At 47.0% G+C, this 12924-nt stretch overlaps 3 protein-coding genes across 3 annotated transcripts in view; 2 read left to right on the top strand and 1 right to left on the bottom strand.

The window, feature by feature from the left end:
- Positions 1-458, top strand: part of H257_16809 (hypothetical protein) — a gene marked incomplete at both ends in the record, with an annotated part of 4466 nt that extends 4008 nt beyond the window's left edge. Inside the window, one exon of the mRNA XM_009845380.1 lies at positions 291-458. Within this exon, the coding sequence (XP_009843682.1) occupies positions 291-458 (168 nt within the window). The remainder of the gene's footprint in view (positions 1-290) is intronic.
- A 2824-nt stretch (positions 459-3282) lies between these two features.
- Positions 3283-4809, top strand: H257_16808 (hypothetical protein). Its single transcript, XM_009845379.1, has 2 exons — positions 3283-3756; positions 3867-4809. Exons 1-2 carry the CDS (start codon positions 3328-3330, stop codon positions 4656-4658), a joined length of 1221 nt encoding a protein of 406 aa, XP_009843681.1. The 5' UTR covers positions 3283-3327; the 3' UTR covers positions 4659-4809.
- Positions 4810-5062: 253 nt separating this feature from the next.
- H257_16807 (hypothetical protein) lies at positions 5063-10971 on the bottom strand. Its single transcript, XM_009845378.1, has 13 exons — positions 10581-10971; positions 10197-10517; positions 9432-9810; positions 8814-8902; positions 8325-8620; positions 7257-8258; positions 6975-7167; positions 6602-6858; positions 6198-6535; positions 5826-5976; positions 5641-5756; positions 5440-5556; positions 5063-5373 (listed from the first exon to the last, which is right to left on the bottom strand). The coding sequence occupies exons 1-13, from the start codon at positions 10898-10900 to the stop codon at positions 5146-5148; spliced, it is 3807 nt and encodes a 1268-aa protein (XP_009843680.1). The 5' UTR covers positions 10901-10971; the 3' UTR covers positions 5063-5145.
- Between the last annotated feature and the right edge of the window lie 1953 nt (positions 10972-12924).

The raw sequence follows: 12924 nt of genomic DNA, 5'->3' as shown, positions 1-12924 counted from the left end.
TTTGGGGGATCAGAGTAAAATAATATACTTGCAGCAAGACAATGCAAGTCCACATAACTGTGTGACTTCGCAGCTTACTACAGTATGGTGTTGAGGGTATTGAAGCGGCCAACCAGCCTGCAAACAGCCCTGACTTAAATATCCTTGATTTGGGATACTTTAACTCGATCCAAAGCTTACAAAGTCAAAAGGTCACTCGAACCATCGAGGAGCTTGTTGATGCTGTAAACAGTTCATTTCATGAGCTGCCTGTTGACACGTTGTCTAAAACCTTCATTACTTTGCAAAAGGTGATGGAAAAGACGCTTGAAAACATGGGAAAGAACGATTACAAGCTTCCGCACATGAGGAAAGACGCGTCCATAAAAGACCTGTCCTTGTTCAATGTCAATTGTGACCCTGCAATCCACCGGAGCGCCCAAGCCTTCCTGAGCACCGTGAATTCCCAAGTTCAGTAGTCGAGTAATTTTAATAAAATGGTCATTAAATTTTTGAGACGCATCATGTAATCTGGGACTTCAATACAAACTTCAAGATGATTTTCAATTCAAAGCATACTTTAATCAAGATAAAAAATGGGACTCTTTTCGCGGAACAGAGTAGTATTTAACCTAGCGGTATTTTACATGAGCGCTTGGATATTTGGCCATAGTGGTGGCCGCTGAGATGTATCTTGCTTTTTGTATGTGGCTCTTATCCATATATAATATCCGGAGGCAGTTGGGACCTTAAACCTCCCACTGAAATGATAAAACGCATGAAATCAGTATTTAACGTATTGTTGTTTTTGGTTTAACTACATTAATTGTACGTTAAATAATAAAACCTCCACTCTTCGATTTGGCCAGTTAAAGTTTTTAGATGACGTGCACCATACCACCCTGTCGGTGCCAGTTCATGTGCTTCTGTACTACCGGTAGCTTCGCGAACCTCACTCGGATTTAAACTTTGAACTCTACTGAGGCAGCATGACCGCATACCCATATCTAATATGCAATCAAGTATACGTATATATCAGAGAGGTTTTGCAAGTGTCCGTTCGCCGTCACGTTCTGCTCCGAACCATGCTTTTGTGTTCAGTTTGAACGGAATATCAAAGTTGTTTTGCACGAATGCGTTCGCGTTCTGCTCACAAATATCCGTATAAGTAAATATTATTCGGTTATTCATTCAAGGCAGAAAATCACTTTGTCAGCGATGGTGCTCACGCAGGCGGAGCTGTCCTCACTTGCCCCCTTCGTAAAAGCAACGACACAGCGACGTCGTTTCTTAGTGCTCTGTGCGTTAAGCTACGTTGAGCGCCCTGTTATCCCAGACATCCGGTACAATCTCAATGCTGTGTCCGATGCCAACGCACTGCTAGACTTTCGCTTCGACGTCATGGGAATCAAGAAGTTGGGCTATCTTCATGGTCTCCCGGCTGTGGTGATTACTACTCAACGCTACCGAGCCTTCCGCTTACCCATCGTTTGCATTGCCTCGTTTCGAGTGTACATTCCGTCAACTTCATTTTTCTCTTGGTCCGCCGCCACCCGCTTATGGCGTGCTTTTTCTTGAAACTTGGAGTTGGTGTACGCTGCGAGGAGCTCCTCGAGGAGGAGAATCCTCTCATCATGGTCTTCAGTAACACCCGACGCCCTCGCTGACTCAGCGTTGTATTGCACGTGGCCGTCCATCAATATCCCAAAGCGGTTCAGTACCTTTTGGCGTCGAAGGACGGGCGTCCAAAGTCTTCATGTTCGGCAAGTTGGTGTGCGACGGACGCCCACGATTTCATTTCCTCACCTTTTTTGCTTGGAATGGGCGGTCAGCATTCACCTGACGAAGCAACATAACATCTTCTTTGTCGTTGAAGACGCGCCGGCGCTGAGGTGTCTCCATGCCAATCAAGAAGTGCACCACCCGCCACTCAAACCTGACGTGTCAAGTAGGGTCGTGCAGTTCTTGATTGGCCAAGAACTACCAATCAAATGAAGTTATCACGGAGCAGACCGGACTGCCAGTCCGTGAGATGTGCACTTTAAGCGGATTGGCAATCAGATTTAAGAGTACGCGTTCGCGTTCCATATGAGGTTTGGCAGGACGACTTCTGGTTTTGGCAGCAAAGTGGAACGCGAACGCGAACGGACACTTGCAAAACCTCTCTATCGACTTCTTGAGAATTGGGGTCGCATATTGTCTGGCAGGTGCATCCAGAATGGCCACTGCACCGTGAGCACAGGTGCTATTTGCCCAGGTTGCATTAGCCTTTCCGTGACCAACACCGTTCGAGCCAAGCCAGACAACCTCCTTGAGATGTCTCTCAACCATCTCGTCGGTCCACAATATTTGTTTCTTTGCTTTCGCCCCATCCCCATCGTATAGATGACGCGCACCATACCGTACGTTTGGGCGAAAGCGCTTTCGCTGAAATGAAGGATGCTACTCCTCCGTCAATTCTCGAAACTGTCTAGAACAAAATAGCACAGTACATCGGGTAGAATACGACGGATGTACTGAGCTTGGTTATATTTGCATCCGTTGAATAGTGAAAGAGGAGTAGCTTCCTTCTTGCAGCATTTCAGCATGATTTGCATCCCTTTGACGCCAAGGACCCGAAATGGATTTCAATCACGAAACAATAATAATACGTTCTGATAATTTCGGCGGGAGTGCTTTCAAACATTGCTGAAATGCCGCGAAAAGCAAAATCACGGACTTTGGGACGCCGAAAAAAAGGTGTGAATAAGTGTACGACCACCACGTTAAGCACTCCACGCCAGAAGCGAAATGTTACCAAAAGAAACCTTGTTTGCAACCAAAACAGCTTTGACACACATTTGCAAGAATGAAACTCCCGATCAATCAAGTTGCATCAAATTCTTATTGGCTCATGAAACTACCAAAGCGTTTCGATTGGCTAATCATGACGATCCTGTATTCTGTACATTCATCTTTGTAACCGTACCATACAAGATGTTTTGGTACACTCGGGTGTACTATGGTACAGTGAACGCAGCGTACAGAGAACCGAGTAGGAACTCGCGCACAGTGGTATTTTGAAATATATGGGGAATTGTATGCGAATGCGCAAGTTGTGATTCCGAGTACGAATTATAATTTTGCAATCAGATCAATCTGATTAATTTTATTATATCCAATCATACAATTTACAAACTTTTTATGAGCATACTATTTGTTAAAATATAAAATATGAAAAAATACTATTGGTTGACGTCGGAATTTATGAATGCTCCATGGAAAAAAAATAGTGTCGATACCACTGTGCTATGTACACGTACAGCAGTACTCCCCGATATTACTACATACTGACACACCCAAAAGGCAATGCTCCGCTGCGCTTCTGTCGTGCTAGCGGTGGCGGCCTCGGTGGCCATCGCACAGACTCCACCAGATGCTTCAACCTGTTTGCCATGGGACGCCACAGTCGAGAAAGCCATCCATCCATCCCTGACTGACCTGTACAAGGCGCTGTCGCCGCTGGCAGTCATGTCGCCCGGGTTTGGTTCGTGCCTGCGAAATGGCCAAGAAGGATGGATTCTGCTGGTCCAGTCGATTGCATCGAACGACGACTGCAATCAGACGATTAAATGGCTACAGGCCAAACCGATGTCGGACATTCCATTCCAGCATGCCAATCGCACCCAGGCGCAGGCGATGGCGCTGGCAATGCACCTGCTCCATCTCAACGACACACAACTGCTCAGCACGTGCACCAACACGATTCCGGCCGTCGCTGCATGTGTCATGAACAAGGTGTGTCGTATGGTTGGTTTCATGCTACTATTTCACTCGACAGAACTGTCTAATCACTTGGACCCCTATTATGTTCAGCACTTACCCATCAAACGCATTCCTCAATTTAGATTCTCAAGGATGTAACTGTACTCAAAACAGCGTCGCCGTGTTGTGCATCGTGGATCGATTCATATACCGACCCATTACCTTTGAGCCTATTCACGTCCAACCTGCTCAAGCACGTGTCCAATGTATTTTGCTCCACACAAGTGGTCGCCGGGGCCAAAACATCTTGCGTCATGACGGGTGTAAAGGCCGTGATTCCCTCGAGCGTTGACATGGTGGACATGCTGACACGGCTGGCAGATTTCTTGGTCGCGCCCAACGAACAAGGGTGTGCGGCCCAGGAAGGCCTGCCCTTCAACGACACTGCCGGCAGCCCCCGGTCGCCCCTGTTCCACAACGCCACGCCCTTCAGCGGCTGCAGTGCATCGCTCGATGCATTCGTGCAGTGGATCAAGAGCGTTCCGTACCTGCGCCTCATTTCTACCTTTGACCCGTCGCGCCTCTTTGCCAACGGATCGGCCATGTGCGTGACGGGCCAGAAGCTGCTGCCGTACTTGGAGCTGTTTCTTCCTCAAGATAAGCCGGCCGCCATGGCGCTGATCACCGATTTTTACGCCAACAAGTGCATGCATATTGCCAACGGGTTTGCAGCCTCATGCAAGTTTCGATGGCCGGCCACCGAGTACTACGTCGCCTCCAACTGGCCGTACGAGACGACGAATTCTGCGACCGCCACGTCGGCCCCGTCGTCGGTCCCTGCAAAGTCGCCCGCTTCTGTGCCGTCGTCCAGCGCGGCAGCAGCATCAGCCCTCGGCTGGACCGCGTCGATGGTTGTGCTCGCAGCAATGACGTAACTACTTCGAAGGAACTTGCAAGCAATCAGTAGTAGTACAGTGTAGCTACTGTAGTAGTAGTAGCTACCGTCCCATGCTTGAGTATGCGTAAAATGTCGTGATATGGCTGATGTATATACAATATCTTTTCACATTGGTTGTGAGCACAACTACCGCCAACTTCTTGGATCACACAGCTACCGTATACCCCCCGCTCGTTAGACTTAGTAGTGGCATACTCGTACCGAGGCTCTCCTAGACTCGGCACAACTGAATTTGTTTTACCAACTTTACTACTTTTTATTAGAAATTGAATTTCACAATTTTCCCATCATAGTATCGTCCCAACATCAATACAAAAAATAAGTAGTAATTTTATAGAAATAAAAAATAATTATACCGTCGATACGATTCACATTCATAGACGTTGCAAAACATATTACAATGTTACTGTTGTATGTAGTATTATAAACTCGATTGAAACGAGAAGAACTACCGCTGCTCCACTCTAGATGAAGTAGCCCGACGGTTGCTTGGCTTCGCGGGTCAGCGCATAATCCGACGAGCGCTGCTCCAATCTCGTCACCCGGATGCGACCCTCGGCCGTCTTCATGGCCGACGCGCGCGAGTCCTTGGTGCTCGTGATCATGATGCCTTCCGCCATGGACGACTGCGGGTCCGAGCTGAATGCAAACCCGCTGTTCCTGCGGGACACCGACTGCGACGACGACGTGCTCTATAACAAAACTGTCAGCCCCGTTCATCTTTTAAGCCTCAAAATAGATAATAGAGCATAACATACATGGTGCGAATGGCGGAGGTACCCCCCCGCGCCTTCGTGGAACGTGTCGTCCACTGGTCGGGTGCCCGTTTCCACGTCACGACACGGCGGCGATTCCAATTGACCCAACACGTATTTCTACAGAAAAAGTAATAATGTTTGCATCAATTTTTACTGATTTAGCAAGAGTATGACGAGATACAATCATATACGACAACGTACTTCTTGGACCACTTGCCACAAGAACGGGTAGAACCGGCGCTGGAACACCACCCACGAGAAGAAGCGCAGCAAACACATGCCACTGGCAACGGGAATGATGAGCCAAAACACCCCACCTACAGTCGAGTTATGGTCAAATATATATTAATATATAAACGCCAGACAATCTACAAAGAAGTACGTACCATCCAACGTGTTTTGAGTAGCGCCGAAATCGCTCGACGAGAGCCAATACCAGCTCGATTCCAGGTACAAACACAGTGGAATGTACGACAATACGCCCAGCCACCACACGACGCCGCCAATCACGAGCCACGATTGTTGCATCGGGATGATCTACGTACAGTTCACATGAGATGATGCATACAGGAATATACTATGGCCCTATGATATCATTCTTGGAGTATCCATATATATATTTGTGCATACAATCATTCACAGAGTGTATCTATCATTTTTGGAGTATCTACATATATCATTTTTGGAGTCTCCTTACATCTACCTCTCTTGGAGTACATATGTATCTATATCACTCGATCAAAACAAGCAAAATGTACCTTGAAGTTGCACACAAACACGACAAGGGCAAAGAGGAGGATGCCATATTGCTGCAAGTCGCCGCTGCCGAGGCCTTGCTCCAGTTGATTGTACCCGTACACAGTCACGATGAAGATCACGGCCGACTCGAAAATCGACGCGGCAATCCACTTGAAGAACACCGTCGTGTTGAACAATTCGCCCGTGATGCCTGGCTTGTAAAGCGCCGGAAAGCGCTGGCCGACCGCCCACGGCACGTCGTAGTCGAACACGCCGAGCACCACAATAGGCATGGACGTAAACGCCAAGTTGTACGCTTGGAATGCAATTTCAGAGTACGCTTTTTGCCCCGATGACCCTACACAGACAAATATACTGTCCACACATCCCTATTTGACCAAAATAGTGTCATATATGTATGTACCTGTCGTGTACAAGTAAAAGTACTGGGCCAAAGCCATCATAATGTTCTTGTAAAACATGTACCCGACCAACTTGGACATGCGCACGTAATTCAATCGGCCATGGTGCAGCAGCAACTTTTCTAGGAAATAGAATTGGCCGATCGCATAGTCGCTCGAGTTGACCGCTTGCATGCCTTCCATGCCGCAGATGCCGACGCCAACATGGGCGCGCTGGATCATCGCCACGTCGTTGGCGCCGTCGCCAATCGCGAGCGTGCTATGTATGTATCAAACACTGTTATTGGCCATGGAAAAAACTCGTTGTCTTTCTTTTTCATATATATGACATATATGACATATATATATATGTATATATATAGGACCAAGACGTACCGAGCTTTGACGTTGTTGGCCCGAACAAGCCCCACGACTTCGGCCTTTTGAGACGGCGACACGCGGCAGCACACGACGGACGCACATTCCATGGCGACTTTTAAAAACATGGCACACGCATCATCTGTGTCGGCCATGACCATTTCGAGCGCATCGCCGTCGATCACAAGCGACCGCCGCGTGATTTCCACTTCTACAACCATAAATATATATATATATATAAATATATATATTCCCCATCATATTCTTCTCTCTTATATATATATACTCGAGGCCACGTACGGTCGAGGTCGGCCACACACAAGGCGAGACTCGCGCGCAGCGACGCCAGGTCCGGGTACTCGTCCAAGTTGAACACGTACTGCATCATGTCGTTGTCCATGAGCTGGCACGCGTACGCAATATTAATTGCTGTCTCCTGCTTGTCCCCCGTGAGCACCCACACCTTCATGCCGGCCTCCATGAGGCGGGCGATGGCGCGCGGAACGTTGTCCTGGAGCTTGTCTTCGATGGCCGTGGCGCCCAGCAGCACCAGATCTTGCTCCATCTCGACCATGCACGCGTCAATGTCGTTCGGGTGGCCATTCTTGCGCTTGTCAATCTGGTCCAGCGACGCGCACGCGGCCTTGTACCGCTTGGTCCACTGGTGGTAGTACGCTGTGGGAATCACCTTCTTGGCGATTGTGAGCGTGCGGAGGCCGTCGTCGGCGAACGTCTGCAGCTGCTCCAGCGTCGCCGCGACCACGTCCGCGTCGTTGTCGTTGGCCAGCAGCGGAGTGATCACGTTGTCCGCGCCCTTGGTGAGCAACATGAACGCCCCGTTCGGGTCTTGCACCACACAACTCATGCGCTTCCGGTCCGAGTTGAACTCGAGCACGTCCAGCACTTTGAACTCCCACAACTCGCTCGACGCAGACGGGTCCTGCTGCAGTGATTTGTTGGTCACGCGGACGCGCGCCACGCCCAAGCCCCGCGACTCGAATGCAAACCCAAAGAACTTGGCCGCCGACACCAGCGCCTGCTCGTCCGGGGACGACGCAGAGTACCGGAGCACCGCGTCGCCGTGCTTGTCGGTTGCTTGCTCTGGGATCACCGTGTGGCAAATCGCCAAGTGCAAGAAAAATTCGGCTTCTTTCGTCCAGTTGGTGGAGCTGTTTAACGGAATGGCTGTCAATTTCTGGTGCAATCTCGGGTCTTCAAAGTTCACATAGGGCACTTTCGCCCCTTTTTTCGACACGGGAACTTCAGGCACGGGGAGGCCCTTGCGTTTCAGCGCCGCTCGACCTTTAGAAATCATAAAACTTAACGAAAAATAAAGCAAGAAAGTTGGTATTTTGGTGAAAAACATACCAATTTCCGTCGTGCCAAGGCCATAACTGACGCCGTTGATCGAACACTTGCGGAATTCCATCACGTTGCACGTCAACGTGCCGGTTTTGTCGGAAAAGACATAGGAAATCTGGCCCAATTCTTCGTTGAGCCCCATCGTCCGCACAATCATGCGGACGTCGAGCTCTTCAAAGTACATGTCCAGGTCCCAAGACATGAAGATCGCTTGCAAAAACATGACCGTCGAAATCGTGACATACAGCGACACGGGGATGATTTGGTACATGAGCAGAAAGTATTGGCCAAACCCGACAAACCTAAAAGAATCGAAATATTATATATAATCGAAATATTATATATATATATAATCGAAATATAAACCTAAAAGAATCGAAATATTATATATATATATAGTCGAAATATTATATATATATAGTCGAAATATTATATATATATATAATCGAAATATTATATATATTTAAAAAACATGATCGACGGGTATGGACCTACCAGCGCTGGACCGCGCTGTTGGTTTCCAAACTCAAATAACAAGTCGGGGGCACAGCCGTCGCGCACGCATACGCATTGAACGTGTTGTCCTAGAAACAAAGGAAGTAAGTTATAGTGACCAAGAATCAACCAAATGTAGCACCCAAACCACGTCGATTTATAATATTTGCAACGTTTCGTCGGCTTAACCACCACCCAATATAGAATACAACATCAACACCAGAACATATATATTATATATACACACTTGATTTATCTATACACGTGAAAAACTCGCAACAACAGCATCATACTCAAACGTACCCATAACCATGCTCCTGTATATACCGTGCAACGCATGCATCGAATATTTTTGGCTTTTCACCCAACTTTGCCAGATTTGGGGAATTATTGAAATCACCAAGAAATCGAGCCAACGAGTATGATAGGCTAAAAAACGCATGAAGGTTGAAATATGATCGGCTATATAATTCAAAAAGATACCTCTTAAACTAATATTTATATATATATCAATAATTTCAAAGATCCGGCGATTGTGGGGCGATTCAATCAACCCACCGCCAGTGGAAATTACGAGTAGAACACACAATATATATATATATATCGACAACGACGTACCCAGAATACATATGCCGTGGCCGACCCCGAACAGAGCAGCACAAGCAAAAGCAACAACCATTGAATCATTCGGTTCACTTGACCGTTGATGGAACTCCATTTGGCCACTGGTTTGGCCGACGACTGCATGATCTTCGTGTCGGGGCCTGTGTTGAGCACGAGCCCGTACATCCACTCGGTGTTGCGGAGTTGGCACCCGCGCAGTAAGATGTTTTTGATTGAAATCGGATCGTTCGCGATATATCCATCGTGTTGGTCGACAAAGAATGACCCAGCAAAGCGGCTGATGGCTTTGTTGGGCTGCTCGCACTCGACCCGACCGTGCAGTGCTGACACTTCGGCTTCAGTTTGCACTTCCAGAGTACTTTCCATCGCTTGTCTACGGATTATATTATTAACACCAAAAACTCGGCCCACAATCGATCGACCAATCAAAACCGAGAACACGAATCAAATGGCCAATCAAAAAATCTTCTCCTTCCCATCATTCAACCTTGAAGTAGTGCATGACTTTAAAATTCGCGTTACACAGGACGATTCTTACATACAAAAGGTCAGTACAAACAATATCGATCCATGGCTTTGGTGAATCCAAAAATGTTGGCTGAAAGCACAATATGAATCAAGCCAATAATGAAGGAGGTTCGAATAATTAAAAAACGCGATATATACATATTCCATCCGAAAACAAAGTGAAATAAAAACCAAGAACGAAAATGGCCACAGTGAATATATATATATATACAGGGCTGTGAGATCGAGTACCGAAGTTTCAAGTTGGTTTCGCCGTCCAACGACTTGGTTTCGACGTAGCAAATGCCCGCCTTGTGGTCCACGTCCACTTCATGCACGGCCAAAATCAACAAGTCCGCGGGCGCGGTGCCGCGGTTGTCCAGCTTGACGATTTGGCCGACCTGCAAAGCTGACCACAGGATCGTCTCCAAGGCGCCGGTGCTGCGGTTCACGACATTGCACTTGGCCGAGTTGGCTTCCTCGTCTGCCAAGTGGCGGCGGCGATCTTCGATGATGGCCAACGTGCCGTCCACCGCCAAGATGAACAGCAACACGGGCAACGACGATGGAATGCTACACATGCCATCAGGTGAGAAGAATGAACGACGCACATGAGCATCATCAACGACGACGAACCCGTTGGTGTTGGAGATCGCGGGGATACACTGCAGCGCCGACACGACGAGAAAGTACGCGTTCGCGAGCTTGGCAAAACTCTCGACGGTAAACTTGGGCAAGAACGACCATACGGTGTACTTGGACGTGATCACAACGTTGGTACAGAACGGGCCGTGCACCTCGTTGCCTCGGGGATTCAAGTACAGTTGGCGATACTCACTCGGGGCGGCGTTGTCTGTCGTGATTTCCGCTGACGAAGGCTTGGGGCTCTTGGTAATCTCACGATACGCGGTGCCAGGCGCCGCCGTACCGGCAGTGGGTACATCTCCTTGCCCCATCGATGGATTCTCTCAAACTGTCTTGCGCTTCCTCGGTGCGTCCGGCCGCTGTGATGTGAGCAACAGCGACCGTCACAATGTTTGAAACAACCGTATACAATTTTAGGCTTTATCGTTTAAAACGGAGTATAAAACAACGTGGTTTATACCGCTTGCCTTGAGATTCACCAAAAATACTTCGGTACAAAATATTTAATTTACAGTTAGGGTGCCCCTATTTTTGATTAAACAGATTTTGAAAGAAACTCGACGATTCTGAGTTTCTTGCCAACTTTCAGGATCCCTTGAACCACTTTTATATTTTTTGCCGATAAACGCGAAATTGGGCTTGTGAATTCTCCAAATTTTGGATCAGACAGATAATTTTTCATTAACCAGAAAAGCAAGGTGAAATATTAGGCAATTTTGTATGCAGCGCAAGGTGAACCACCTTGCGAATTTCATAAATAATTCTGAAATTGTACAGTTTCAATTAAATATATCTTCAAGTTTGTATTGTTGATTTTTATTTTTCATGTGCCTGTCTCTTTTTGGAATTCACTAGGCAGGTCACATTGCGAATTCAAAATTGTCCAATTTGTTCAATCAGATGTCGTGAAATCACTGCGTAGATTCATCACACCCTGTTGCGATATATTCTACTTGTGTGATGGCGGTTGATGCAAGGAGCATTGAGATAATTATTAGGCTGTGCATGAGAGCAAGATCATGCGATGTGGTATTCAGGACTCGGTCAATTCGAACAGGTCTAGACTTCAGTAACATCATCAGTGGTGATTCACCACTTGTGCTAAACCAATGAATGTGGTCATCCCTCATTCCACCATCATGTCGTTGCCGTACACCTTCCTGCTGGAATGATCACGTGGTTGCGCATGCGGGTAGCGCAAGACGTCTTGGTGGCATCCATCGCAAGAGCTAAAGCCGCCACTTCAGCACTTGCGATGGGTTGCGACCAAGACGTCTTGCGCCACCGCGTTGGCCCACCAGAGTCATCACGGCATTGCGCCCCAACCGAGCGCACAACAAAATGTTAGCTGTAAGGGGACAACCACATTGGATATAGTCGGAGTGAACTCATCAGTGCACAATTCTCTGGAGCAGCATCGCACGAAGCTCTACAAAATTCACAAACAGTTCAAAATTGTAACCTCTTCTGTCAGCAGAGGACTTCAGAGAGGACCACTGAGGATGGACGTCCTCTTTGGTGTCTTGTGGACGAAGGCGAGGTAGTAGTACTCCATCTGTCTGTCGAAGAGTTCCTTGGCCAGGCGGCGGCGGATATGTAAGCCATCGACGTAGGAATGCAATCATGATGGCCTTTCTCATTCCGAAATGCCCTTCAACGCACACTGTCAATATCGTCAAAATATTCTACTCATGAGAAGAATATTATTTCTTGTGGTTTTCACGATATTTCTGATAAAATTATGGAATATACCTTGGTCAAGATATGGCATCCAAACACGCCAAATTGAAGTCGCTGAGATTCTTGAATATTTTGCAAAATTATCGCGATATTTCTCAATAAAAGTGGTATACAGACAGTAAACAGAAAATGTAAATTTGTTTAATACGTTTTGTTTAAAAAGAAAGTTCCCTCAAGAATACTATTTCGAAGTACCGGTATACGGCAATTGTTCAAGGATAAAAACAACCGTCTCTTGCCTAGTCATAAACCTACTTTAGAAGTACTATTAATACCAGTACCGCGAACGGATTTTCGTGGTAACCGGATATAAGGGCTTGTTATTCCAAGTACTATTAGACATTTTTAGCACGTGACAAAATGGTCCCAAGTCTTGTGAATTTATTTCACATTTTCCAATCCCTTTTGGTATACTAGTAGGCATAAAATGGCCTTTTTTCCAAGAAAAGTTGCCAAAATCGAAATATTTCATTTTTCGATATTTTGTGCATCTGGATGCCACCAAAGTTTAAAAATTGATGCCACAATTTTCTTGAGAACCAGGTGTTTTATGGCATAAAAAATATGGACCGATTTGGTCCAACATTTTTATGGA

Source organism: Aphanomyces astaci (genome assembly GCF_000520075.1).
Source record: "Aphanomyces astaci strain APO3 unplaced genomic scaffold supercont1.92, whole genome shotgun sequence".
NCBI classification, from domain to species: domain Eukaryota; phylum Oomycota; class Saprolegniomycetes; order Saprolegniales; family Verrucalvaceae; genus Aphanomyces; species Aphanomyces astaci.
Note: the sequence above shows the minus strand (reverse complement) of the source record. Positions and strands in the feature narration are given on the sequence as shown.

Excerpts from the sequence above, each read along its gene's own strand:
- H257_16807 (XM_009845378.1), bottom strand. The coding sequence starts at position 10,900 with ATGGGGCAAGGAGATGTACCCACTGCCGGTACGGCGGCGCCTGGCACC. Across the intron at positions 6,859-6,974 it reads GCCAACAACGTCAAAGCTCG|CACGCTCGCGATTGGCGACG; the intron begins GTACGTCTTGGT and ends ATACATACATAG. Across the intron at positions 5,557-5,640 it reads TGTGGCAAGTGGTCCAAGAA|AAATACGTGTTGGGTCAATT; the intron begins GTACGTTGTCGT and ends CTTTTTCTGTAG.
- H257_16808 (XM_009845379.1), top strand. The coding sequence starts at position 3,328 with ATGCTCCGCTGCGCTTCTGTCGTGCTAGCGGTGGCGGCCTCGGTGGCC. Across the intron at positions 3,757-3,866 it reads CTGCATGTGTCATGAACAAG|ATTCTCAAGGATGTAACTGT; the intron begins GTGTGTCGTATG and ends TCCTCAATTTAG.